The sequence below is a fragment of the Balearica regulorum genome, chromosome 1 (assembly GCF_011004875.1).
Source record: "Balearica regulorum gibbericeps isolate bBalReg1 chromosome 1, bBalReg1.pri, whole genome shotgun sequence".
In the NCBI taxonomy this organism is placed as follows: Eukaryota; Metazoa; Chordata; class Aves; order Gruiformes; family Gruidae; genus Balearica; species Balearica regulorum.
Window position 1 is genome coordinate 51,234,254 of NC_046184.1, and position 27,236 is coordinate 51,261,489.

General features: G+C 41.9%; 1 protein-coding gene across 6 annotated transcripts; it reads right to left on the reverse strand.

The window, feature by feature from the left end:
* Positions 1–323: 323 nt before the first annotated feature.
* On the reverse strand, positions 324–22,930 carry USP44 (ubiquitin specific peptidase 44). Of its 6 annotated transcripts, XM_075749049.1 has the most exons (7): positions 22,472–22,489; positions 19,517–19,621; positions 15,274–16,788; positions 3,341–3,539; positions 2,753–2,861; positions 1,735–1,940; positions 324–1,353 (listed from the first exon to the last, which is right to left on the reverse strand). In XM_075749049.1, the coding sequence occupies exons 3-7, from the start codon at positions 16,705–16,707 to the stop codon at positions 1,154–1,156; spliced, it is 2,148 nt and encodes a 715-aa protein (XP_075605164.1). In that variant the 5' UTR covers positions 16,708–16,788; positions 19,517–19,621; positions 22,472–22,489; the 3' UTR covers positions 324–1,153. The 6 variants fall into 6 exon arrangements, with proteins under 6 accessions (XP_075605164.1, XP_075605128.1, XP_075605120.1 ...); XM_075749013.1 differs by lacking the exon at positions 19,517–19,621 and having other exon boundaries at positions 2,753–2,831; positions 22,472–22,930; XM_075749005.1 differs by lacking the exon at positions 19,517–19,621 and having other exon boundaries at positions 22,472–22,930.
* Between the last annotated feature and the right edge of the window lie 4,306 nt (positions 22,931–27,236).

The following is a 27,236-nucleotide window of genomic DNA, read 5'->3' on the forward strand; positions in this document are numbered from 1 at the left end:
CTTCACAATTAAAATTTACTTGGCATTAACTAGTGTACGTGGAGAACGACTGCTAATTCCTGCTTGTTCGATTCTCCTCAACGCACAGTTCTGTTAATGCTAGTGGTAGGACCACGGAGAAGGTACAGCAGTTGTAGCTAATGAAACCAGTCAGATATTGAAATTGCTTTCATACAAATTTTACAGCTTCTTTTCAGTAGTTTGTGTTAGAGATTACTGAAACAGACAACACTTGCTGCAATTTAAAGTAAGCTTGTCCAATGCAAGAAAGAGGGTGCTAACATTCTTGTAGCAATAACGGGGGGGGGGGGGGGGGGGTGGGGGGGGGGTGGGGGGTGATGTTGGGCTTTTTTTAAGAGATTTTCAAGTTATTGGAATAAAAAGCCCCTGGTTGTCCAAGTCAGTGCTTTGTATTTGGCACTTGAGTTGTCAGGCTTGTTAAGGCAAAAACATGAAAGTCTTGGTAAAGGTACATTCCTGTGCTATTAAACGCTTCTCTTCCGTACTTATGTCAAAATAAGTACATGCTCTATTATTTCCTCAATTTCAGATTTTAAGAAATTCTATCAATGTATCTTTAGTGTAGTTCCCTTTAAGTTTGCAAAATAATTTCACTTTAGTCATGAAGAATATACAGAAAGTTTCCTACGGGAAATTCAGTTACTGTTTGACGTGTAAAACATTCCTTGCTGGTGCATGTTAATATTTTAAGACCTAGTAGCAATTCCTGTAGACAGTAAGAATCATGGTATCATTAGAACTATACTATAAAATATACACAAGCATATATAGAAAATTAACCAGAGAAATATCAGTTGCACATTGAAAATCATTTTTCTAAACCAATTCAAAAAGATTATCAAAATACAAAACCAGCTTAAAAAAACAGCCTGAGGTAAGAGTTAAATGCAAATAGCAATCTTTTCCTTAAAAAAATAGCTGTATTGAAATTCTAGGTACTTAGAAAGTTACTTACTGTCAATAAAAACTTTTACTAACAATTGTAAAGAGTACTTTAACTAATACAAAAGTATATAAACATTGTACACAGATTCAAAGTAAAAATGTACATTACTGTACTGTCATTTCATTTAAAAATATATAGTTATGACAATTCAAACTTTTACCATACACACAGTTAACTGGCTTTGGATTAGCTGCTACTGCTGTCCATGGAGCAGTCAGCTAAATCTGTGTGCTGCTGACTTTCAGCTGTGCTAGGACATGGTATTTTACCACGTCCATTTGCCTGAGTAAGTCGTTGGCTGTAAAACAAAATGTAAGCTTGAGCCTTGCATACTTCTTCCATAGTGCACATGTTGAGTTTTGAATCATTGCAGTGTACCCAAAATCCTGCAGTGAAGAAATACACCAAAAAAAGTCATCGGGATGCTGATCTGAGGTAATTGCATTGTATTTAATAATTAATTAGCGACTCCCATTTAACAAGTTGTGCGGAAATAGCATACTGTTTCAGTTGATCTAGTTTGTTTGCCTCTAGATTCTAAAAGCCCAGCTTAGGCTCCTCAGATTTATGAGAGTTTATAGCCAGAACACATTTAACAAGCCAATACAAAAACTGAACTGTTTTGGTTAACAGAACTGCAATTCTCATTCCAGGCCCTTCAGCTACAAGCAACTCCCTTTTGGTTTGAGAAAAGACAGTAAACTTATCAGTCTAGAATTACAAACACTCCTTTCTCCCACACTCCTTATTTCACATCTGGTTCCTACCTCCTTCTGAATTGTAGCAGTAGGCAGTGTAGTGCCCTGAGCCAAATCCTTTCCCGTGATGCATTACCACAGCAGACAAGTCGTAGATAAAGCAGTCAGGTAGGAGAGACTTGAGCGATTCTCTGCAGCAGTAAGGCTCCATGTTCAGTATCTGATCAAAATTAACGTGTACGCCAATCTTCTCACGATGGTTTCGTCCTGACCACCTGGAAAATTAAGTCAAAGGAAAACTTACATTCTTTCAAAGAAAGAACACAGCATTCTGAATTATGTTTCAACATAGCAAGTGGTATCTTCACTATTATCTTTGTGCAGAAAATAAATGCTTAATTTGCGTACTTTTTTTCTAGGCTTCCTATTTCACTTCTTCTAAAGGCCTTTTAAAATGTGTCTGTCTATAGTACCTACTATTCTCATCTTCCAAAATACCCATCTTAAGATCTGTGTAAAGGTGAGTGGGAAGTTACTTCCCACGTACTATAATATCTCATTGGTATTTCTGATTTATTCCATCTCATTTCCAGTTTCCTTTGTATTCGTGAAAGATTCTGTACTAATGCGTGGACTAAGAGTTCACAGAGAAGCAGTCTCCGCTTCCTTACTCTCGGGCTACTGCATTAATGTATTTGTTTATAAGAGGGTTACATGACACTTCCACTGAATACAATCTCGGTTTGTCCATTAGTGAATATGAGCCTTTACTCTACCTAAAGGTAACACAGGATTAATTTTTACCAACAGAGTTCACAGCAAGGTTAGTAGGTTTTGATTGAAAAGAAGGATGAAATAATTCTGGCATTGAAGTGACAAGCAGTTGTCACTTCAGAAGGTCAGTTCTCTACTTACAGTGTATCTTATTGATGCTTAAATTAAACAAGAAAGTAAGTTTCTAATAATTATTTGTCATTGTGCTAGTGACAGGAAATGAAACTGATGCTGAAAAACATTGACCCCAAACAACGGAAGAGTGGGACTGAATTGGTCAGTTTGCAACACTGTACATTGTGGTACTACTTACCTAAACCGTTTAAGGTGTAATCTGAGAACCTGAGGTAGTCGACACACCATAAGCTGCTTCTGAGCTTCTGTGAGTATAACTGGTTTAGAAGAAAACTTTCTTCGTTTTGCTGAGGCCAAACACACAGTTACATAATACAAATCTCGATAACAGCCTTGTATTTCAGTCTAAGATTTATCCATCAAATTTGGGTGGACCTAAATAGCTATCGTATGTGCCTCCTTATAAAAGGATACACTCTCGAGAGCCATTTTGCAAGTATTATTTTATGATGCAAGTATAAAATATCAGTGGTCACTTAGGTTAGTCACCTTAATTTAAAAAGGTGATGGGTTCTTCAGCTGGGATCAGAATCCCCATTAGTGTGTGATCAGACTTTCTCTAAGAGAAGCATCACACTTTAAAACATCCTTTGAATAATTCCATTTTCTAGATGGCAAGTCATACCTGTCAAGTGACCACACCAGGACTTTGTTTGCAACACACTTTTTAGGACTTAATAGTATTTTCCTTCCATGCTTTCACAGTCAGTTTACTTTATATTTTACACAGAGAATGTATGCATGAGTACATACTGCCTTTACTCACTGTTGCACTGATCACATGCATATATCTTTCCTTCCAAAGCTTCAGTTTCTGTAAACTTGGCCAGCATTTCTGTCAGCAGACAGGGATACTGAGACGACATCTCCTTGCCGTTGCAGTGATACCTCTCAGGAAACTCCAGGGACAGGTCCCAGAAAGGTTCTATGGTATTTGATTTATTGTCACAGGCAAGACATGTAACCTGTAAAACAGTATTTCACCAGTTGCTTACACTCAGAAACTTACTTTGCTAAAAGTGTGCCATAACATAGCTCTACAAAAAACCTAATTATTTGTTTTCCTAGAGATAACTGATGCAACCAAAGACAAGAAGACATAGTTATTTAACAAAAGAAATTATACACCTAATTTCTTTTCTCTGAAGCAACATATCCAATACTGTTATCCCAAATAGGTAAGTGTTCTTATGTTTTACTGAGAAACAAAAACAGTGTCAAAATGGTCTGCCTGGGACTGTCCAAGAGAAAGCAGCTGGTGGACTCGCAGGAGTCTTTTCTCCAAAAAGAAACATTCCAAAGGAAAATTTACATGAGAGACAGAAACTATAGTTTAGGTTAATTTAAATAAAAAAAAAAACCAGCTGGGGATTTTAAAGTCATATCCTTCTTACTTTGTAAGTCTTCCAGGGAAGCCTGGATTAGGAAGCACACTTCTTCAAAGAAAAATTAACAGGTAAAAATAATTTATTTCTTCTTTCAGTAAGTGGATCCATCGTCACACTAGGGAAAGGACAAGCAGTAAGACAACATAAATAAAATGTCAAGAAGTGAAGTGAGTCAACCTGGAAAATGCAGATAATACAGCAGAGGACAAGTAATTTATGCTAACATTCAATATTTAGGAAAGTAAGTTAAAAGCAGCAGCTCTTCCATGCTGTAACGGCAACACATTAGGTATCAATTTGTAATGCAGCCTTGTAAAAGCCAGCTCAAGCTGTTTATAAAGAGTGTCACATCGTTTGAGTTCTTCCTCCAAAGGACCTCCACCCTTCCATGATCCATGTGGATGAACAACTTTTATTAGCAATTCAACCTATGCAGTAGTCAAACTCCATTTAGACTGTAAGAAGCATAGTTCATAAAGGCTATAAGGAAATACCAGTAAATACCAAGTGCTTGTGTGAGGCTAAAGATATGTTCACCTAAGTATGTTCAATGCAATGAAGTACAGTACAATCCTGGAGTAATTACCTGAGTTTTTTACTGTTAATGTATTTATTTGGCTTATAAATTGCAGTTGACCACTAATTCAAGTAGCTCTAACCTCACTGTTCTAGCAAAGATGCATTCTGAAATTAAGTTAAATTTTAACTGGGCTCAGATAGATAGCTTTGACAGAACTTCCATAAGCATCCAACATGTTCCCACCCCCTTCCCCAACAATTAAACTTTCCTGCCAAAAAGATTAACGGAACTCAAAATTTTTATACAGGACCAACTGTCAGGATACTGTTATTTGTCAGCTCAGAATAACAGCCCGGTGTGATGAGACACCACCATTCAGGTTTTACAGTAAATGGAGTATCACGTATGTCCCTAAATTTGCACCACGAGGGTAAGTAATTGCCAAATTAAATCTCTATAAGCATGCTTCCTATTTAGGAAAATACCACAAGTCGTTTGGAACAACCAATACAAAGATGTAGTAATAAAGGAATGAAAATCCACGAGAGATCCAAATATTGTTATTTCACAGGCACACCTTTGTGTTACTGTTCTACATAGATTCAGTGTAGTTCATTTAGGTCAGTAAGCCTACACAAGTGTAAAAATACATTGTTTTGTTCAAGAGCTCCTTTATTTTCCACTGAAGCTGTTAGGTAATTATTAACCCTGCTTTGCCTGTTATTTCATGATCATTTATATAAGGACAGATCTGCCACCTAACAGTACCTTCCTCCTAGGTGTTCCTGTGAGTAATTATTTAATGCATTCATTAGCTACGACAGCTTATACACAATCTATGCATTAGCTATATCTAATGTGTGTATGTATTTGTGTACCAGGATACAAGTTTAGCAGTGGAGTTAGGAAAGCTATTAGCTGCCTTAAGTTGCAAGAAGGAAACGCCGCTGCCTTGTTCTTAGAAAACAAAACTTCGAACTTACATGGCAGAAAGAGGGGAATCTTCTGTTTTAATTTACACTGACAGAAGCTTCTTTTGTAAGTGCTAACATCTGGCAACATTTCAAAGCCACAAACTATTAGTAATTCAGAGCTGGAATCTAGACTTGGAGACAAAATGATATGTTTGGCTACAGTTCAAGCTAACTCCAGCATAAACACAGAATGACTAATAGATTTCTGCTGTACAAATGGGGGGTTTTGTTGGGCCAAAAGTTTATTTAATTGACGAGTTACTTAAGAATTTGTTGCACATGAATGCACAGTGAAGATTAATGGGCTCAGGATGAAGTACATACGTGAACTCAGAACAGATAATTTTAACAAGTTCTGAGGTTTTACATTTAGTGTGTAATGTTAACAATCTAGGTTATTTTACGATCCTCTTTCCCAACTGATTAATAAGTAATATCCCAAAGAAAAAAGACACACACCCCCTCCCAAAAATCGATCGAGCTTCCAATTTTTGCCTCTCAATAAACCAAAAGAGATAAACGGATGCAACAGTGCTGCTTCTCACCTTGTCATGCAACTGAGCAAACCTGATTTGTGCTAACAAAATCCTGTACCAATATAGAGCTGCACTTACTTCCTAAATGCAAGACACTCCTCCTCACCATGAGGCTGCAGTGGAGTTAAAACTCCTAAGAGTTGTCCAGGATTTGCGTACTTGCCACCAGCCAAGTAACCTGATGTATTTGGGTAAGCATACAGCCAACCGTCATATCAGCTGCTGCGCTCCTGTACACACTTGCACTCAGTGGTAAATGAGGTAAATCAGGGCTGGAACAAAGGTTGGAAGTATTTTTCTTAGCCAGCCCTGAGTTTCGAAATTGGCTTACTCAACAAGTAGGAGGATCCCTACCCTTCTGTGGAATCCATCTGCACTGGCCTGACCATCAGCACGGGCTTCACAACACTTCCATCCCTTCTCGCTCTGTCCTACAAGGGACTCCTTTATCTCCCACTCTACTACCATTCACACAGTACAACCCAGATTTTCCTTTTTCATGAAAAGCACTGAAATTGTATAAACTGTATAAACTTGGTTGAACAAGATCTGAGATTTTTATTAAAAACAAAAACAAAAAAATCCCAAACATGAACTCAAAGGGCTGGCAAAAACCTGATGTATCTATCAAATGTAACTCTTTATGGTATGAGTATGCACAACAGTAACAGGGAAGTGAGTCTGCTCTAGCAATCTGGTTAGTGACTTCTCTCGTTTTATGACCGCATTTTCCAAATTCAAAGTTTGCTTTCACATCCCCATTATATTCCATAACTGCTATTTTAGGAAGCCTTAATACTGTCATTTATAACAAAACTACATGAGAAGTTTACATTAGATCAAAGAAAATAAATTACTGTTTTTAGCTAGTCTGATAACTCTGCCTTATGTTCTGCCCTGACCACCCTCTCATGCCTTGAAACCCAGGTACTATATACAATTGTTTGGTTAAAGCTTAGTATTCAATCATGGGCCAAAGGCCAGACTGAAGAGATGGATCAAATTGCTTGATTCAACCTCAGCATGGAGGCCACTCAGACAAGCATCATTGTGCCCACAATAATTTGATGGACAGCCACTGCCCCGGATGGCATTCAGCCTAAATGCAGCCAAAGAAAATAGTTAACATATTGCTGCAAAAGAAGCCAAGTCCATCATCAACTGTTTTGCCTATGTTCCCTGTACTTGCATGGAAGAGAGACAACTGTTACCATCTCTGCTCCAATTCTGTTTTGGTTTTTAAGAACAGTAAGATGGCCAGTCCTGTTTTTGTGCTTTCACTACTACTTAAGTTTTCACTATATGAGACATATATCGAAAGAGCAGTAATTGAATTTTTCCACAGCAAAGTAATCAAAGTAGAAGAGGATTTCTAGGATGCTGCTATAATATAGAATTCCACATGACAGTCCATCCATACTGTATTTCTTCAATTATAAAAAGAACTAAGCTGTGTAGTGATGAGCACACACCATCATCAGAATGATCTTATCTATTTAACAGAACAACATAAGCATAACCACAGCGAACTGTGGTCTGTGATTCAGTGGCCTCCTAAATATTAACTTAAAATGTCACCTTCACCTATTTGGAAAGCAACTTGACAACCATTTTGTGATTCAGGCAACACATAAAACCACAGAGACTAATACCAGAATACAGAAATCAGTATACAGGTAATGGATGGCCTAAGTGCAAGTCCTCCTATTACCTACCTGAAATTCACATAATTTTTAATAGTCTATTCATTGTGAGACTTAATATGCAGCACTGCATGATAGTCACCCTCAGTATTCTCCCTCAAACTTTAATTCACAACATACTACCCAAAACTGAACGGCTTCAAACAACCCAAAGACTGCACATTTCCACCAATCTGTCCTGAAATACAGCAGTTGAGCAAGCAAATGGAGCAAGACTTGCAAGGAGAGGCACTGCCTCTTAAAACTTTAAACATAATTTACACACTACGTTTGTTAGAACCTACTTCATTCACTGGGTTTTGGTATATTCATTACTCTTGAGCACTACACGCTGTTGTTCTGCCATGCTGAGTGGGGCTGGGGCAGGGGCGTTTTGCTCAAATTCTGTCTTAAACACGATTAGTAAGTAATCAAGCCATTTTGGTTTTTTTTAAGCATGCCTAGAGATACCAAATCAAGTTCTTAGTAGGCATTGCTAAAATAAATGGTGAATAATTGGGAAAAAATCTTATAACCCAAGATAGGTTTGTCCTAAGAAGAAACAGTAACTAATCACAACTTTGCTGTAGAGGAAACTTGTTACTAAATCATCATAGCCACTGCTCTTCACTTTCACTGCTGTAATGGAAATCTAGACAAAGACCTTTATGTAAGGCACCAGACTCAAAAGCAGTGGAATGAAAAACCAACCCAATTCAAAACCCAACCCAAACAAAACAGTTTCTAAAGGGTTCCTCACCACTCCAAAAAGATGTTAAAATTACATTGGCTAGGTATTTCTTTGATCATTTGTATGAAATTTGATTTTAGTCAACAGCACTCTATGAAGAAATCATCAATTACTTACTGCTTTGCAACATGCGCTAGTTCAGTAAAATGCTACATTCATAATTCAACATTAATTTTCTTCCTTGAATTATTTAATTTTCTTCCTTGAACTACTTGCCAAGCAGCTTTCACATAAATTAGCACAAATCTTACTTTTTCTCCTCCCTTTCTGGTCCTTTTTTAGCCACAGAAAATACCAATTGTCCTTCTTCTGCTTGCCTAGAATTAGAAACTATCCCTGATCAAACTGAAAGTACAGAAGGAGCTGGCTGATGGCTTTTCAAGGCCATCTTCCATCTTTCAAAGGTCCTGGCAAGGTCATGGCAATCTGAGGAGGTTCCCAAGGACAGGAATAAAGCAAGTGTCACCCCTGTCTACAAGGATGAGGACCTGGGGAACTACAAGCCAGTGTCACCTTGAGCTGAGGGAAGGCTGATGGAGCAAATAATCCTGGAAACCATTTCCAAAGATATTAAGGATAAGATGATTGGGAGCAGGCACCGTGGATTTATGATGGGAAAATCACGCTTCACCAACCTGACAGCCTTCTTCCTACAATGAGATGACTGGTACAGATAACCAGTGGACAAGTGGAAAACAGTGGATGTTGTTTATCATTACTTCAGCGAGGCCTGCAACACTGTATCCCATAACATGCCTACAGTGCATGCAGGCTAGATAAATGGTCAGTGAGGTGGACTGGAAACTGAATGAACTGACAGGCTCAACACTCTGGTCAGCAGGATGAAATGCAGCTGGAGCCCAGCCACTAGCGGTGTACCCCAGCAGAAGTTACTGGGGCCAATTCTGTTAAACCCTTGGCAAGTCTGCAGATGATACAAAACGGGGAGCAGTGTCTGACACACCAGCGGGTCGTGCTGTCACCCAGCGGGAGCGGGACAGGCTGGGGAAACGGGCCAACAGAAACCTCACGCAGCTCAACAACGGGAAATGCCCAGTGCTCTGCCTGGGCAGGAATAACCCCAGGCACTGGCACCGGCTGGGCAGCAGCTCCCCAGGGAAGGACCTCGGGGCCTCGATGAACGAGCTGACCCTGAGCCAGCAACGCGCCCCTGCACCAAGGCAGGCCAGCAGCCCCCGGGGCTGCGTCAGGCAGAGCATCGCCAGCAGGTGCAGGGAGGTGATCCTTCCCGCTCCTCAGCCCTGGGGACATGCTGCTGCAGCGCTGGGTCCAGCGCTGCCTTTCCCAGTGCAAGATACGGACTTAACTGGAGTGAGCCCAGCAAGGGGCCAGGAAGATGATGAAAGGGCTTGGAGCATCTGACATATGAGGGGAGGCTGAGGGAGCTGGGAGTGTTCAGCCTGGAGAAGGGAAGCTCGGGGGGGGATCTTATTCTTGTGTGTAAACACCTGATGGGGGAAGCAAAGAAGATGGAGCCAGGCTCTTCTCAGTGGTGCCCAGTGACAGGACAGAGGAAACAGGCACAAATGGAAACACAGGAGGTTCCACTGAGACAGAAGAAGAAACTGTTTGCACTGTGAGGATGGTCTAGCGCTGCCACAGGCTGCCGGAGAGGTTGTGGTGTCTCCATCCTTGGAGCTACGAAAAACCTGAGTGCACACAGCCCTCAGCAACCTGTTCTAGTTGATGCTGCTTTGAGCAGAGTTGGACTAGATGATTTCCAGAGGTCCTTTCCAACCTCAACTATTCTGTGTGTGTGCTCGTGTGTGTATGTGCATGTGCAAAAGTGCAAATGAACTTAACTGTCAGGAATTTATCATGAAAATGAAGAATGAAAGCTGAGCAACCGAGGGAAAACAAACAATCTTGGGTAACAAAAATGTTTTCCAAAACAATCATTGGCTCTTCAGAGACTGTTTTGACTAGTTATTTTGTTATTATTAGATTCAATTATACCTTTACATCTCTTCACACACAAAATTAAGAATACCAGATTAATTAATTTGAATTGTTATTTTGGCATGATTTAAGAGTAGGTAAAAATACTTAGAAACATCTTGTCTGGCTTACAGAAAAGTGGGGTTTTTTTACTGGTAATTCTCATGATGAGAGGCTTATTTTGAACTTTAATAAGTTTTTTACAGTTTTACCAACACAGTGGCCAAAAAGCACACAATATATGAAACAGCCAGTATCTATTTTCCTTAATAACTACCACTGCTTAGTTCCAGTAAGATTTGTACTGTTATATGGGTTGAACTGGAGGAGTTATTTTGTGCAATTCATCTGGGACTTATGCGTGCTATACTCTAATGTCAAGAGTGCCTCCAAATCAGCTGTATCAGAAACACATTTCTATTCTTTCACCATTTTTGATGTCTTGATAGTCTTGACTGAAGACTTTTTGTCTGAGCCAATATTAAATATCAATTTAATACTAAAATCTTCAAAAATGCAGTTTAAAATGGCCCTCTTTCAAGCAATCAAAACCTGTGTGTACTTAAATGTTATCCTAAGGGTAAACCAATTTAGTTAAAAAGCTGAACTTCAACAGGTAAAAGCTACATTTACACATAAGATTTTGCCAACACAAATATCTGCAAATTTCCCAGATCTGCTAGACTAGCTTCCTAGATCGGCTACATTGTCTGGACCACCTTTCACATGTACTTCATACTAGTTTCCCTGTCTCCCTCCTCCCCAGTATAAATCATCCTGACAAAAAATTTAATACTGGTATAACTACACACACCAGAGTTTCTCCTAGTATGATTTCTGCAGACATATGGGGGACAATTCTCCTAATGCAGTGCTGGAAATATACATTTACTTTGACAGCTAAAATCGGCTATTTCAATCTCTGTTTTTCTGTTTTGTTTGTGTTTTCTTTTAAATACACCTGCCCACTTCCTTGCTTAAATATGGACTGTCCTGGTTCTGGCAAGGACAGAGTTAATTTCACAAGGAGCCAGGACAGGTGAGCCAAGCTGGCCGGGGGCTATTCCATACCATGTGATGTCATGCTCACCATAAAAGGGGGCCAGTCGGGCAGGGGCAGGCTCGGAGTGGCTCCGGGATGGGCTGAGTTGTCAGGTTGTGGGATCGGTAAATCGTTCTCTGTTATCACCCATTGTTACTATCTGTTATCAGCACTGTTGTTGATCGTTTCCCTCTCCCTTGTTGTCCCAGTAAACTGTCCTTATCCCAACCCTCGAGGCTTTGCCGTTGTTTTTCCGTTCTCCTCCCCATCCTGCCGGGGGAGGGGTGAGTGAGCCGCGCATGGCACTCAGCTGCTGGCTGGGGCTAAACCACGTCAGGACAAAACTTGAAATATCGTTTTAAAATTGTTGCATACTGTGCTATTTAGCTGGGAACATTTAAAAACACAAGCCAAAAAAACCCTTGAGGGAGATAGTGGCTAACCTACTTCAGCTCTTGAAGCATACTTCAAAGATCTGTGGATCAGTATGGGTCAGTTTACCACTGGCATGTAACTTCATAGTGCAGTATTCTCCTCCTTTCCCATCGAAGGATCAAGGACAAGGAGACAGTGTGTTACCTTCCACAGGAGTACAAGCACTGAGGCACTGGAAACAACTGGGATTTTAGTAGACATACTGGCATCTGCTTGCAGTCCTAGTGGGGTTGAGGAGGATGAGCCACTGCTCCAGCAGATCTGCCTCTGAAAGCACAGGTTTGCAAGATACAGACTCCTTTGCCAAATAAGTCCTACACCACAACCTTCTCCAGGCAATCACTGGAGGAAGACTAGCATGTGAAAAAGCAAAGAACAGAGGGGAAGTGTTTTGTAGCTATATATCCTATCTCCACTTCCCTTAGATGTACTGGGTATTCAAGTTTCACAATCAGTACTGCCGAGTAAAAAGCTCTAATCCTAAAAAGCATATTGGAATAATTAGAAAAAAAGTCAAGAGGCAACCCGCCCATGCTATTCTTTGAGTTACTCATTACCTAACTTAGTATTCCATAAAATAGTAAAAGATTTCAAATAGTAGATGAGGATGACTTACTTTAAATCAGCTCAGAACATAACAAACCAAAACCAACTAACTCATATAAAAGGTGCAATTGTTTTGACATCACCTAAAGCTTTTCCTAGTTATCAAAAAGTAATCTAGTAAGATCCTTACACACCTCTCCTTTCTTAATCTTAGATCCTAAATTCAGTTGCAGTGCTGAACCAGGCAGCCATTTCAATAGCAACAGAACGATGGCAAACTGAGGATTATGACTTCCCTTAAAGTTAAAATAGAACAGCTAGAAGAAGAGGGAAATGTTTTATCGCACATGCGAAAGTAATGTGAAACCTAAGTAAACATTCAGCTTATCTGCATTATAAGTGATCCTCTGTGTACTATGTATCAAGAGTAGTTCATAGTATTCCTGAGGTTTGAAGGTCAAGAAGATTGACTCGACTGTCTCACAGAACCAAACATCTTCACTATTTTCAATACAAAGGGATAGTAAGTATAACTTTTTAAGTGATCCTGAAATGGAAGGCAACTGCTGCACAGAATCAAGCTTCTCAATTCCCCTTCTTCACTGAATTAAGATATAGCTTATTAAATACTCTAGACTAAAATTCCATCCTATTTTTAATAAATTTAAGTGGCTATGGTTCCAACTATCTTCTACAGAGAAATTGTTACAGATTGTAGGCAGATAAAGTTAAGCCTGCAAGGACAAAGCATACACTCCTTGCTTTTAAGAGCTAACATTGTTAAAGATATGATGACAAATCAAGAAATCATTCATATTTTTCTTCAGCCCTACATGGATGTTTTCTTGCCTTTTTTTGTTAACTTCATTACAGTAGTTTGTGCCAGTTCTGACAATAGCCTAGTAAAATCACGATGCAGGAATCTTACTGAGGAAAGCAATTGCCTGATAAGAGGTTTTTAAAGCTCATCCTTCCATGTGCAAACACCAGGGTCTGAATCATTAAGATGACCTGAATAAATTTTATCAAGGAGGAAATTTAAATCTTCAGGGGTTACTATTTTGCTTTTAATACTTATCATGTTCAAAAGCACTCGTGAAGACTAAACTGGAAGAAAGGAGTGGCAGAAGACAAAGGGAACTTTAGGAGGTAAAGTGTCAGACACTGTGGGAACTGCTTAATGAGCCAAGGAAAAAATACTACAGATAACAGCCTCAATACTGTTTTGCATGTTCCTCTCACTCGAGGCATTTTGAAATTCATCAAGACTGTATTTTGCATGTAGACACTGATCACCTGCAGTAAAAGAGCTGTGTATTGTAGTCACAGAAGTCACAGGATGGCTCAAAACTGTTTAATTCCCTTTCAGTCTTACTCGATGACACTTGAGTGAATTCTCACTATTCCCCTCCCTGGTTTCAGGAAGGTGGGAAGGTTTCTAGTCACAAGCCTCTTCACATAACAAAGCTGAAAACATGTGCAAGTGGTACGACTGAAATAGTGCTTGTGTCTTCAGAGCCTGGAAAATTTTTCCACAAAATGAATCCTGTAGGAAGGCTTGGAATGCAACCAAACCTTGTCAGTAAACTTAAGCAACTATTTTGTTTTACCAACAAAGTTACTATTTTGGAGAGGAATGTGATTTTCAAATAAAGCTTTACTGACATAATATACTAGGCACTTACATTAGCACAACCCTGATGAAAGATATGTTAATTACCCTGAGGAAAGGAAGTATGCCAACAGAAATGGTCTTACACTGGGCCAAATGGAAGGTAGAGCATGATCTGGTTTTAACAGATAACAGTTTCTAGTAGTTACACAAAACCTAAGATGACCTAAAGGCTAACATATGCTGCAAACAACCCTAATTTTAAAAGGCCTGTTAGCTTATAAAGTTTACAGATATCATAGCAGCAAGCAATCCTACTTCAGTCAAAATCCACCTGGGATTCTACCTTCATATACTGAAATATTACACCATCAATCAAAGAGTCAGAGTAACGGTAACATTCACATTCTTGTTAATTTGTGTTACAGCTCTACTCCTTCACAAAACATATCCATTAAAGGTTTCTGCACTCCCTCAGTAACGTGTGCATGCATACTAAAGACCAATTCCAGGGGGGGCAAGACTTTCTCAAGCTCTGTTCCCGCTGCAATGTGGCTAGTTTTTAGATTAATTCAAGAGAAGCCAGCAGCTGTTTGTTCAGTCACTTCTCAGATGTTTCTACACGCACACAGTTAGGATATGCATAATAGTAAGTGGACACATTGAAGTACCTAACAGGAAGCCGAGGAAAACAAACAAAAAAAAAAAAAAAAGGAGAGTAGTCAGGCAGAAAAAAGGAAAACAACCATTGCCTCCACCTCACAAATTTGGTTCCTGTGTTGACAGAGCCTTGTAACAGAAAAGTAGTATTCCTGTATATAGCATCATGACAGGCAATTACTTTGTAGTAATTAATCTCAAATTCAAGGTATTTACTGATAAAATTCCCTGCTTGGCATCCATTACCTAATCAGTTTCCACTTAGACAAGACTAACAGCTTCCTTAACACCTTTTATCTAGTATCACCATAGTGGTAAAATTGTAAATTCTTTATTCCTGCAAATTAGCTAGCGCTTAATAGCAAAGTCAGATATTTCTCAGCAGCTGCAAAGACCAAACTTAACACTTTTATGTTCATCAGGTGACCCTTCTACTTTAAGTTTTAGGAGTACCCAAATGACCTTTCTTCTGAAATCATGTGTATTATATCCTCTCCATCCCTCCTCTGTAGTTATAAACCTATTAACCTTTGAAGTATGCCCATTACTGACCAGTATAAATCATCACACACCTTAAAAAATTATAAAACATACCTGACTTAATAGCTGTCCATGAAAAATGTTGTTAACCACATTCAAAACCTGTTTTATAAGTTTTCTTTGAGAAGCAGGGATGAGTGCTGGGTATCTGGTCCCTGTAGTCTCCAGTTCCTGCTGCACTTTATCCAAAAGTTCACAGAGAAATTCCTGAGCATCTTGTTGGGCATATCCTCTGAAGGCTGGAATTAGTCTCCACACAGAATGAAGCATGGCAAAAGGAGACACCAGCGCCCATTTCCCAGACCACATAACTTGGAACAGAGTATGCAGCTCATGACAGAGGGAAATATGCTTTGAACTGGGCTCCCTGGGCTGAATAAGTTCCATATTTCTACTTTTTGATGCTCCTCCACTTAATCCAGAGGATAAACTAGGCCGCCTCACAGAAGAGGATCCCTTTACTTTCTCTTGGTTCTCAGTCACATGTAATGTTGAGGCAGCTATTGACAGATGTTTAGATGAAGACCTGGTTTTACCATTGGTTGCTGTTGCCAGCAGTTCCTGAGTTTGGTTGAGATCAAGCTTTAAAAAGCATTCTCGAAAAATAAGTAAGTGACTTAATACCTGCAGGATGGAATTCATATAGCATGTATTTCCCAGGTTTCTCAGTCCTGTTACCCCAGGAGTCACTGTGGGCCTTCGTTTAATTGGAGAGTCACTTATTTTTTTCAATCTTACTTCATCTGAGGTATAAATATTTTTCAACTCTGCCACAGATTCCATGTTCTGTGATGTTTTTTGCAGGCAGGGTGCTGTTTCTGAGGACATTCTAATCTGATTTTGTAAACGACTGCTCTTTCTCGGAGGCATCTTTTCCATCTCTGCTTTCAACTCACGCTTTCGTTCTTGTCTTCTCTTCCTAGCTTTGTCCCTTCTTTCCTCTGCTTCTTCCTGACGCCTTTCTTCTTCCAAAATCTTTTTTCCAGTAGGTGTCAACTCAAGCCATGATCTGAATATTTTGCCCAAGAACGCACGCCGTCGGTGCCAGAGAGCTGTGAACATGCGATCTTCATTCCGAAGCAAGGCTTGGGCACCACCATGTGAAAGGTAAGAATCGTCACTTGTAGCCATAGAACGCAAAGTCCTCCCACTTCGAGTAGTGCACTCATAGTTTTGACTCTTGATTGCACTCAATGTACTTCGCAACAGTTTTAAATCACCAGTTGCGTTATCATTAAGAACATAATCATCACAGAGATAACAGAAAACATACAGTTCATTTACTTCCAATGCCACTGGGTGACTGCTCTCCTGAAAGTGCTTTAGTGCATGTTCTTCAATATATCTTCCACACGCCACATGCGAGCAGCTGAGGCACGCCCACACAGATTCGGTAGTATTGCAGTCCACACAATGCCATTTCTGAGGATTCAGAATGGAGTGATCTTGGGCCAGTCGCAGACGACCTATGTGCTTACACTTATCCATTGTTAAAACTGAAATTGCAGGGATACGCTGGCAAAACACATCATCCAAACTATTTTCTGTCCATGATATTTCAATCTGCAACTAAAAAAAAAGAAAAAAAAAAAGTTGTAAGTTACAGTTAATAAATACCCAACTGTATCACTTTTACATGTGTCAGTATACCAAAATCATATACTTGAGGTTAAGATCAGGATCTTCATCCAACTAAGTCCCACCAAACATACAAAAGCACTCAGTCCTATGGAGCCACAATCGACATTATCAACAGCAGTTCAGACTAAATGGTCTGAATAACACTGTTTACATTCCCAGTACCTCCTGGGTCAGGACTTAAGCATACTAGCTACACTTTAGATTAGGCCTGTTTTTTTTCAAAGGAGCACAAATTTAGTTGAAAGCACAAATTTGGTTGAAAGACAGTTAATAGAGTTTGGATACAAACACAGCTTCAAATGGGACAGGTTGCCTAGAAAAGCTGTGGACACCTCATCCCTGGAAGTGTTCAAGGCCAGGCTGGATGGGGCTCTGAGCAATCTGATCTAGTGGAGAGTGTCCCTGCCCATGGCAGGGGGGTTGGACCAGATGGTCTTTGAAGGTCCCTTCCAACCCATGATTCTAAAATGCTCCCACTAATCCTATCCCTAAGCATACAGGTGCAGAAGTGCAAAGTTCACTTAAATTTATTATGTTTACACAGTGCCAACAGTTCAGACAAATGAGGCTTTATACAACTCAAACCCTTAATTAAACCACACCTTTAATTAAATCACTGCACCTTTGTGCTCAGGCAAGCCCATTATACCAGAGCTTTATACAATAACGTATCTTCAATAAGTACATTTTAACATGTCATCTTAACACCTTTGGAAAAGAGTGACTTGGAAAAGTAGAACTTGCTTTGTTTGTAAGACAGAAATACCATTAGATATCTACCTCAGTTGCTGCAAACTTTATAAAAGTCTGCATTTTGAACAGATCTTTCTAATCCACATCTTCAAAAAATCACTTAAAAATTTGGCTAGCACTGGCTTACATCATGTAAAAAGTTTACGTGGTAGCATTTATTTGTTCAAATCTGCTGTGTTTGCTTTATCCCATACAGTGCATTTAACTAAACCAAACAGGCAGGCTCTGACTAAAAATTCAAGAGACAGCGATTCATTCTTCCTTTATGCTTTTACCATCTTTCTTTTGACTATCTCTAGTTGTGAGATATCATCTAGAGACAAATAATGCATCAGGAAGTGATTATACTTGATCTGGGGTGTTCATGCCCACGATGTCACTGACTAGAAGGGCTAAACAGCACACAGCACCAGCATCATCATGCACAGTACTTGCCAGACGAAACGGTGACTTCATCTAGAGGAGTACCAAGGGTTTCTCAAATATCCAGGCTACGCCAACGGAGACAAGTTATGCTATTACAAATGCATGCATACTGTGGAACTGGCCTAGGCCGTACAATATCAAGGTCCAGGATTATGTTTACAGGTAAGTAAACCATGATACAAAAATACTATGCGATTTAGACAATTGTGAATAGAAGCCAAAATACTATTATTCTTGAATATGCTAATATTTCTCCATTTTTACAGTTCTGAAATACACAATAATAGGTTACTCAATTTAGAACAGATGTCCAAGTTAGAATAAGCATTAGATTGAGAGAACCCATTGACATGACACCACTGAGGAAGGGAAACAGGTAAAATATTGCAACTGGATAGGAAAGCAGCTTTATTTTTCATCTGGTACTTAGATAAAAACTGTAGTTAAAAGATTTAACAAAAAAATGGCTTTGGTTAATTGGCTCATGGCTAGTGCCTTCTAAAAACGTTACAGATACCAGCACAAGAGCTGTAATAACTCTCTATGCACATAGCCAGCATCCAGCATTGCCTGTGTTGTGTAGGTCTTATTCTGCAACACAAAAAAGGTTGAGCCAGCTGTAATGAAACTAATAAAGTGTACACAGTTTTACATGCCTATATTAATCATTCTCATTCAATTTATTTAAGAGTTGTCTCCAGTCCACACTCACTGCACTGAAAAATTTCAGGTGCCATGACCTCCAGGTACCCATTCAGTAATTTGCAGATTAAGTACCAGCCATAGCATATTACGGGAAGCTGAGATCCCTTGCGTGCTCTGGTCAACAGATCACAAAAATAATGGCTTGCTGAACTTTTTCAGCTTGCTAGCATCTGTAACATTCATTCCTTCTACAAGGTAGTCTATTCATAGGCTGTTAATGAGATTCTTTTACAAACATTCGTGCATACTAAGTTTGCTTTTTATACCGTCTATAAATAAGACCACTAACTTTATCCCATTTCTTCTCCTAGTCTGACAACCTGTTTTCCCCAACAAAGCCGAGCTTTTCTAACACTGATAAAATTCACATAAATTTCAGAGTTGAACTATGTACGTTAATTCTTCTTGGAATACTAAAGTAATACCTATGATGTAAAGCGTGCTGCCAAGAATTCAATAGGTAGACAGGATTTTAAGAGAAAAGACTCATCTTTGTGTTTCTGGACTATCAGAAATAGATTCTCCTGCATAACATATTAGTAACGGTTCTTCTCAGCAGCCCAGAAAAGAACACTAAACCCTGCCTTCCCACAGGGCTGTCACACACAGCAATGGTGTCAGTCAGAGGAGTCTGACAGGTCGACCCTTTATGGTTTTGTTAAAGTCAATGTGTAAATACTGTGCCTTATTTTTCCTTCTTTTTAATATTATATGGTCAAAAAAATTTGTTTTTCTTCATTTCAAAAATATTATCAAGAGTGAAACTACTTACATGCCTCAATGTAAGCAGATATTGGACTGGGGACAAAAGCAGTCACTGCTTTCGGGACGACCACTGTGTGCACAATCAAGCTCTTCATGCAAAAGCAACAGGATTCTACGAAAGCGAATGATCAGCGCCTTGAAGAGAAAAACCTAAAACCTCAGCTCCCCCACCAGCAACCAAGCCAGCATGACATTTTCCCACCTACGTCGATGTGTGCAGAAAGGAGACGGGGTGGAAGGGGGGAGGGGGAGGAAACATCTTGGAATGGGAGAAGTCTTTCTTTGAAGAAAATGTGAAGAAATCAAAATGCAGAGTTTGGTCAAAAAGAAGTATCTGCGAAGATTGCGAAAAAACTAAAAGTGCAAAACTGAGACCAAGAAAACTTGAAGCTGAATGTCAAGAAGCACACTGACAGGATGAATGTTTTAATACGTGGAGCACTAAGTACTGAGACTACATCAAGTCCCAAAACTTTAAAACTTTGCCTTAGAACCAAGACTTGGCAAGACAGAATAGCTCAGGGGGAAAAACAGAAGTGACAGACAGTGGTGGAAGAAACTTAAAAAATACTGCCTACTCATTCCCACGCCTACTAGAGAGCTGCAGCTGGAATAAAATACTACAAGCAAACGTTCCAACATTAAAATTCCCTAAAGAAAGTTATTCAGCACTAGTTTCTGCATTCTTCTCTCCAGAGGTTCAGTTCTGTGCACACACACAAAGAAACTGTGAATTAGTTGACCAGCGCTTCAGAGATCAAGCCCCCCCGCCCCGTGTTATTAGCACAGACCCGAGCTGAAGTAGTAAGCAAAATAACAAGTACTAACATACAGAATAGCACTACTGAAAGCATTAAGTTGTCTGGGAAAACAGAGATATACAAAAGTCTTTTCTTGAGCCAAAGTTTCACAAGCTAGAAATAACGATACATGGAATAGCAATTTTTTTCATTGAACCATATTTCAACCTTGTTGTCGTGCTCGTTTCTTTAGTTTCACTAAAGAATGGCTGGCAAAATGTACATTTTGGGGTAACTCATGAGCTGAAAAAGTACTCGATGTCAAAACCCAACAACTTAGAAGACAAGAAAATAAATCTTTTTTTCTTCCATTTGTGTTCCACATAAACAAGAAATTAAGATTCATTTTCGCAGATGATATTTTAAAAATTTTAACTAAATATAAACAAAAGGAAACATTTTTCCCTTAGTCACTACTTTTGTAATTAATTGCTTGGCATGTAAATGAAAAATCAAAGTCTATCTCAACCGTCAGACTAGAAATGAAGTACATGGTTTTACTAATATAAATACACACGTGTGCATGTTCGTGTGTCCCATTAATATTCTGGCTTTTAAATCGGATGACCAACTGATTTTCATCAGGTTCACAGTACCTGTTTAATATCTGAAAAAAAACAGGAATCACGGTTGAACAAGTGAAAAGTTTTAGATAACAAGTGTGGTTACTAGACGGCAGACGTACTGCTGTACTGCTTTCTTAAACAATTTTATTTTTTAAAGAAAACAACCTAACAAAACATTGACGTGCATAAGTTCAAGCTGCACTACAGTCCTGCAGGCATGACAGTAAAACTTAAAAATCAAAGCGGCACTTCCAAAGAAATTCTGTAATTTATTTCCGATCTTTAACAAGAAACTCCCGCAGCGTCCTTTCTTCGGAACTATATAGATCATCATTTAACTTTTTTCCCTCTTTTTTTTTTTTTTCCTGCCAGCTAAGGAATGTATATACAGCATGCTGCCATTTACACCGGGGCACCAGACACCGGTCCAACATTACAACCCATGTCTCTTATTGCAAATAACCGCGCATTTCCTGCAGTTGAGAATTCAAGGTAAACAAATAATTCAGACAGAAGCACGAAAAACACAGCACTTCTTATTACTCTGGATTTACATGTGACAGTTCTTCCCATTTATAAAAATAAGCATCTCCGGCTGCTCTGACAGCTCCTCGGACAACGCCTGGCTCCTGTTCTGACAGCCCTGGCAAGTAAAGACACTCCAGCTAAGTTCACCCATGGCTCGATGCCGGAGTACGAGAGTGCCCACGACTATTTCGGTAGGAAGGTCCCGCGACATGGCGCGACTCTTCGCCTCTCGGCACGTACGAGACCCGAGCGGCCGGCCTGGCAGCCCCGCTGCCCGCGGCGCGGTTCACCGCCACTCTCTCCTCCTTCTCCTCCTCCCCCCGGTCTCCCTCAACTCGACGCCTTTCAGACCCCTCCGGGACGGGTGAGGGGACCGGGCCCCACGCCACACACCGAGCGCGGCGGGGAGGCGGCGGGACGCCACTTGCCCGCGGTCGGCGGGAGAGGACGGTCCCGGGGACGCCGCTCCCCCGCTAGAGCCGTTGCCGCAGCCCCCTCGCCCCCGGCCCGGCGGCTCCCCCGACTCCACGCCGTGCCCGGCTCGCCCCCGCTGCAACGAGCGCCCCTTCCTCAGGTGCCCCTCCGCGGGCACCGCACCGCGCCGCCCCTACCGCCTCTTCCCCGGGAGAAGCGGTGCCGCCGCCTGCCGCCCTCCGCCGGCACCTGACCCCCGCGGGGTTCCCGCCGGCCGTCCCCGGGCGACAGGGTGGCAGAGCCGCCGTCCCGCTCCCGCCGTCCGCCCCCGCACGCACCCGTCACCCGCCGCTGCCGCCATCTTGGGCGCCCCGAGCCGCAGCCTCCTCGGAGCGGCCCCTCGGCGACGTCAGCGCCGCGCGGAGGCCGCCCCACACCCCACACACCCCCCCCGCCCGCCGCGGGGATCCCCGCTCCCGCCGCGCCCGCCTCCCCTCAGCCGCGGCCGCCCACCCAGGGCTGGGGAGCGGGCGTCGGGGGGCAGCCGCGGGGAAACGAGCGGCGTCGAGCCGGCGGGGGAGCGCCGCTCGGCACCCGCCTAACCCCCGCACACACACACGCCCGCCCCGGGCCGTGCCGCCGACCCGCACTCACCTGCCGAGCGCGGGGTGGCAAAGGCCGATCGCCATGTGCCGGCGGCGGATCTGTCACCAGATTTGTAGTGGCAACCGAAGTCCTTCCCACGTCTCCTCCCACCTCCCCCGGCTTCCCCCGCCCGCCGCCGGCCCACGGCCGGGCCAAGCGGGCAGTTCCCGCGGGGCCGGGCGCAGCAAGCCGGGCGGGGAGCGGTGGAGACGCGGCGGGGCCGCTACCCTCGCGCGGTGGCAGGGCGCTGGGCTGAGGCGGGCGGGCGTTTGGAGCCGGTTCCCGAGGGACCGAGGGGCTACTGCTGCCCCCGGCCTGTGCCCGCAGGGCACCTTTTTTCCCTGCGGCGGGTCCGTACTCTGCCGGAAAAAGAGGGGTCTCGGGCTTGCCCGCAGCGGGTTTCCTCCTTATTTTCCTCCCTGCACTCCACTCGTGTTTGGTCTTCGGTGGCATCGTCCTTGTTCGGCCAGGACAAGACCTCTGTTTGCATTTCCCCACACGGACTAAGCACAGTGCTGCACCCCTGGTCCTGCCCAGCGGCACTCCGGGTGTGCAGGTGCTGCCAGGAGCCATTTCTGGCCTCACCGCTGCCCGGGGTCTGTCTACCACGACCTGACGGTCAAACACGCTTTATAGGGGATCTCAAACGCCTTCACACATCTTCTTGTGTGGTGTTTGTGGAAACTTCTGCAAGGCAGTTCACACAAAAAACCCCTGGGCTCTTATCAGGCCTCTGTTACCCACCTATCGAGTGCTTTTTTCAGTCTCAGGTTTCATTACAGAAACGTAAATAGGCACAAACTTGTAAACTTACATCCTGCAGATGTCCAGTTTTGTAAACTTGAAGCGTCTTTACACTGCTCCTCTCAAAACTAAAGTGTCTGAAATGCAGCCAGCTCTTTTTAGCTGATTTTCCAGTTCTGCTTGTCCTGAATTGATACAACTTACACTTGCCCATGCCTTCTGCTCTGCCCCGGGATGGACCGGGCAGCCGTGCACAGGCTGCCTGCGTTTGGGGCAAGAGGTGTCTGGTGAAAACTCCCTCCTGACTGGGCTGATGTCATTTTTTGCATCCATGCTGAAGCAGGTTGGGTTTTGGTTTGTATGAACCTGCCCGGAAAGATGGTGCTGCTGTCGATGGCAGAACGTGGTCGTGGTGCACGCACTGCTGCTTAGCCGTGAGTGGTGGTTTGATGCAGAGTGCGAGCACTTCAGATCCCCCCCTTCTCGTTTTTGGAACCATTATGCATCAGGATGTTTTCATGACAGCATCTAAATCTTTGCACATCTGTTTCTGTGTTTCTAATTCTGTCATCGCAGGAAATGTGTTTTAGTTTAAAACTTTAAATGAAATCTATAGTCCCTGGTAGTCTCAGCTCTCCTCCAGTAGTGCTTTCCAGTTCTCGCTGTTTCTAATGAGACTGCTGAAGCGATGCTAGCAAGATGTGGCCAGGAAAGACACAATTCAGTTTTTCTGCAGGGTCACTTTATCATGGTGCTTTCAGAAGCTCATAAAAAGAGTATATGAATAAAGTAAACTCACCAGGCTTCTCTCATGATTCCAGGGTGTTTCTAACTTGTAACTTTAAAATGAGGAATGTTGTTGCCTAATCAAAATATTTATGAAAACTGTTCATGCACAGTGATTCCATGTATTTGCACATCCCTCTTAGGTGTTTTTAAGACAAGTTTCTCAGTTTTCAGGTAACTGTACTTACTTTTGTCAAGTTAGTACCTCCATCTTTGGCAGTAGCAGTTTCTTCTTCAGTCATAGGTGGGAAACTAACTAACTAACTCCCCCGTACTGACACATCACTGGAATCCTCTTACAATATTCTCACGCTCAGTAACTGAACCCAGTTCTGTGTGCATGTCTGTCTGTTGGTTAAGTGGATGGTGGATCTGCTCTCAAGCCCGGACAGACTCACCATCCCTACTGTAACCTCTCCAGGTGCATTTGCAGGCTGCCTTCACCTGAGCTCCTCAGCCCCTCTAAGTCTCTAGAAGGGAAGAGCCTGAGCTCCTGATGCCTCCGTGCACGTTGGATGTCTTGTCCAGGTGGATGAAGTCTAGGCAAGGATCAGGGCATTACCCATGCAGGGCACCGAGAGATATCCCAAATCCTGGTTTTCCTAAGCATCCAGGGGAGACTTTGACCCTGGGCTGCTCACAGGAAGGCTAAGGCCAGCAATGTAAATGGGAAATGGTGGCTCTCAGCCATGGATATGCTTAACCCCACTCCAGAGCCATGGCTCATTCAGACACAGCCCAGGGCCTTGTCACCAACCCCCTTTATGCCCTGAATGGCCGCTTTTAGCATCCATTCCCAAAGTTATTATGATCCTCAAAAAATCTTATTTAATGTGATTTTTTTATATCTTGGTAGCCTATCATGTCTGTAGTGCACAGTGGTACTCCTTTCTCTTTCACCAAACAGTGCCTATCTTTCAAAACCCTCTTTAGTGATAACAGCGATTTGCCATGTCTCTGCTATCTCTACAGTATCTGATTTAAAACAAGAATAAAGTTCCTTTGTGTGTGTGTGTGTGTGTGAGTGTTCCCTGTGTAAACGGACAACATTTCAGCTGATTTTCGCTAAGCACCTTTATTAGGGCAGCCTTCAATCTCTGTTCCTGCACATTTGCTAATCCATTGCAAAGTATTGATTTGGAATTGGGATTTGGCTCTGGGATAACAGGAAAATCACTGAATTGCTATGTGCTGCTCTTACCATATCTCTCCTGCTTCACGTGTGCCTTTAGTGACACCCCAGTTAAAATTTTTCACCTTCCTTTAACCTTTCTGTATTTATTTAACCTGTCATGTATTTATTCTCCTAAATAATGGCCACATTAAAAACATTCAAGGGTGGCAAGAGAATTCCTGAGCCTTAGGGACACATATAAGACCCAGCTCCTTTCCACCATCCAGACATTACAGCTAGAATGTTTGTGATTTATTGAGACAGCCAGAAATTGATTTCCCAAATGTAATTTAATTTTAAATTCATTGCACATTTATGAAAATGGATGCCAGATATAGAATATATTGTCACAAAGCAATCAAATGTAATAAATCCCTAAAAGTAATATAACCTCATATCTTCCTATTATGTGTGAAAACATTCTCTGGAGGGGAAAACGCCACCTCTGACTCAATGTTAAAACCTTTCCAATGTGGCAAATAGTTTTAATGTATTTTTAAATGGTCCCTAGCATTATATACACTATGTGCACTTACGGCATTAATAAAAGTGAAAAAATATTTACTTAGTCCATTTGACAGATGGAGGCATCATAAGCTGTTAATTCGAATGGGGCATCTAAACTTTCACAAATGCCTGAAATTTTAAATTTATGTCAAATATAAACAAAATTATAAAATAGTAACAGGTTTTGATACTCAAGAACAACAAAGGCATAGGTTAACCAAACCTTCTGAGTCTGTCTGAAAAGACAGTTGATGTGATACAGCGTATCAATAAAGACTGGATGTATAGGCATCTTTGTCTCCACCAGGTTTGAGCCTGGTTTTGTGGTTTGAATGTTCAGAACTGGTGAAAAGGGAGAGACAAAGAAGACAAAGCCTCCCGTAAGCTAAAGAAATGAAAAGTGAGCTTTAAACAAATAATAGAGCCTCCTCTTGCTCTTGTTACTTGTTTGCAGCACCCCTGTTAGGAGTGGTGGCCCTGCGTGCCCACGGCACTTGCAGGGTATGATGTCACCCTGGCAGCCACATTGCTTGGATTTGAGGTCACGTTTGTCATCACTCTGGTGTCAAGCTGCCTGCATCCACACAGCTTGCACCAGGAACTGTTTTGAGTTCAAGCTGCTCCTATATGAAATTTCTCCTCCTGGAGAGCCAGCCGGCTCCCCCAAAGTGTGAGGCGATATTGGTGATCAGGAAATTTGTTCTTTTGCTTTTATGACAGTACAGACACATCCTGTGTAGACATAAGCAGATGGGGCTGACAATTTGGAGTTAATTGCACATCTGAGGCACAGAAAATAGATGGGATGAGGGCAGCGATAATAAATCACAAAATTGCATATATTAATATAAGCAGCTTGATGGTTTCCAGTTCAGCCCTAGATGATAAATAGAAAACTTTTTGTTTTTTTTTTTAAATGGTGTGAGCATTTTAAAAGAGCACACAAGAAGGGGAATCTTGGAAAGCTCACCTAAAAGCTTGATACACACACGCATCAGTATTTGCATGTTTGGGGAATGTTTGCATAATTACCTTCATGCAACATCTTCACTGGGCATTTGTTGTGTTGCCCTGTTCCTTGATACAAACAAAATACTTCAATTTATCTATCAACAGATTCAGGACTCAAAGAGAAATTCTGTTTGTGTGTGACCCTGAAAATCACACACGATTTTCTGCAGCGCCTGTGAAACTTTTGGGCTGCAGTTCGATTCAAGATAAAGACACGTACGTGTTGGTGTCTACATATGAGCTAGGTGGTTTAATTCCCAGTAGAGCTAGGGGAGGGCTTGCGTCAGTTGTATCTGAGGTACTTCTGGTGTGTGACAGACAGGGCTGGGCCAACCTGGCACACAGCTTACAGGACTGTAGTGCCCTTCTGGAGCAGCAGCTGGAGACAAGATGGGGTAGCCTATAGCCTCACAAATGGTATTGGGTGCCAAGACAACTGAACTGAGCACTGGAGATCTCCTTAGGTTGACCCTAAGCAGATAGCTGATGGCCAATTAAATGAATCAATCTCTAGACTCCTTTGAATACACTGACCAAGCGCTCAATTCTGTG

Excerpts from the sequence above, each read along its gene's own strand:
- USP44 (XM_075749005.1), bottom strand. The coding sequence starts at position 22,915 with ATGCCACCGAAGACCAAACACGAGTGGAGTGCAGGGAGGAAAATAAGG. Across the intron at positions 3,540-15,273 it reads ATGGACAGCTATTAAGTCAG|GTTACATGTCTTGCCTGTGA; the intron begins GTATGTTTTATA and ends ACTGTTTTACAG. Across the intron at positions 1,354-1,734 it reads CTGCTACAATTCAGAAGGAG|GATTTTGGGTACACTGCAAT; the intron begins GTAGGAACCAGA and ends TCTTCACTGCAG.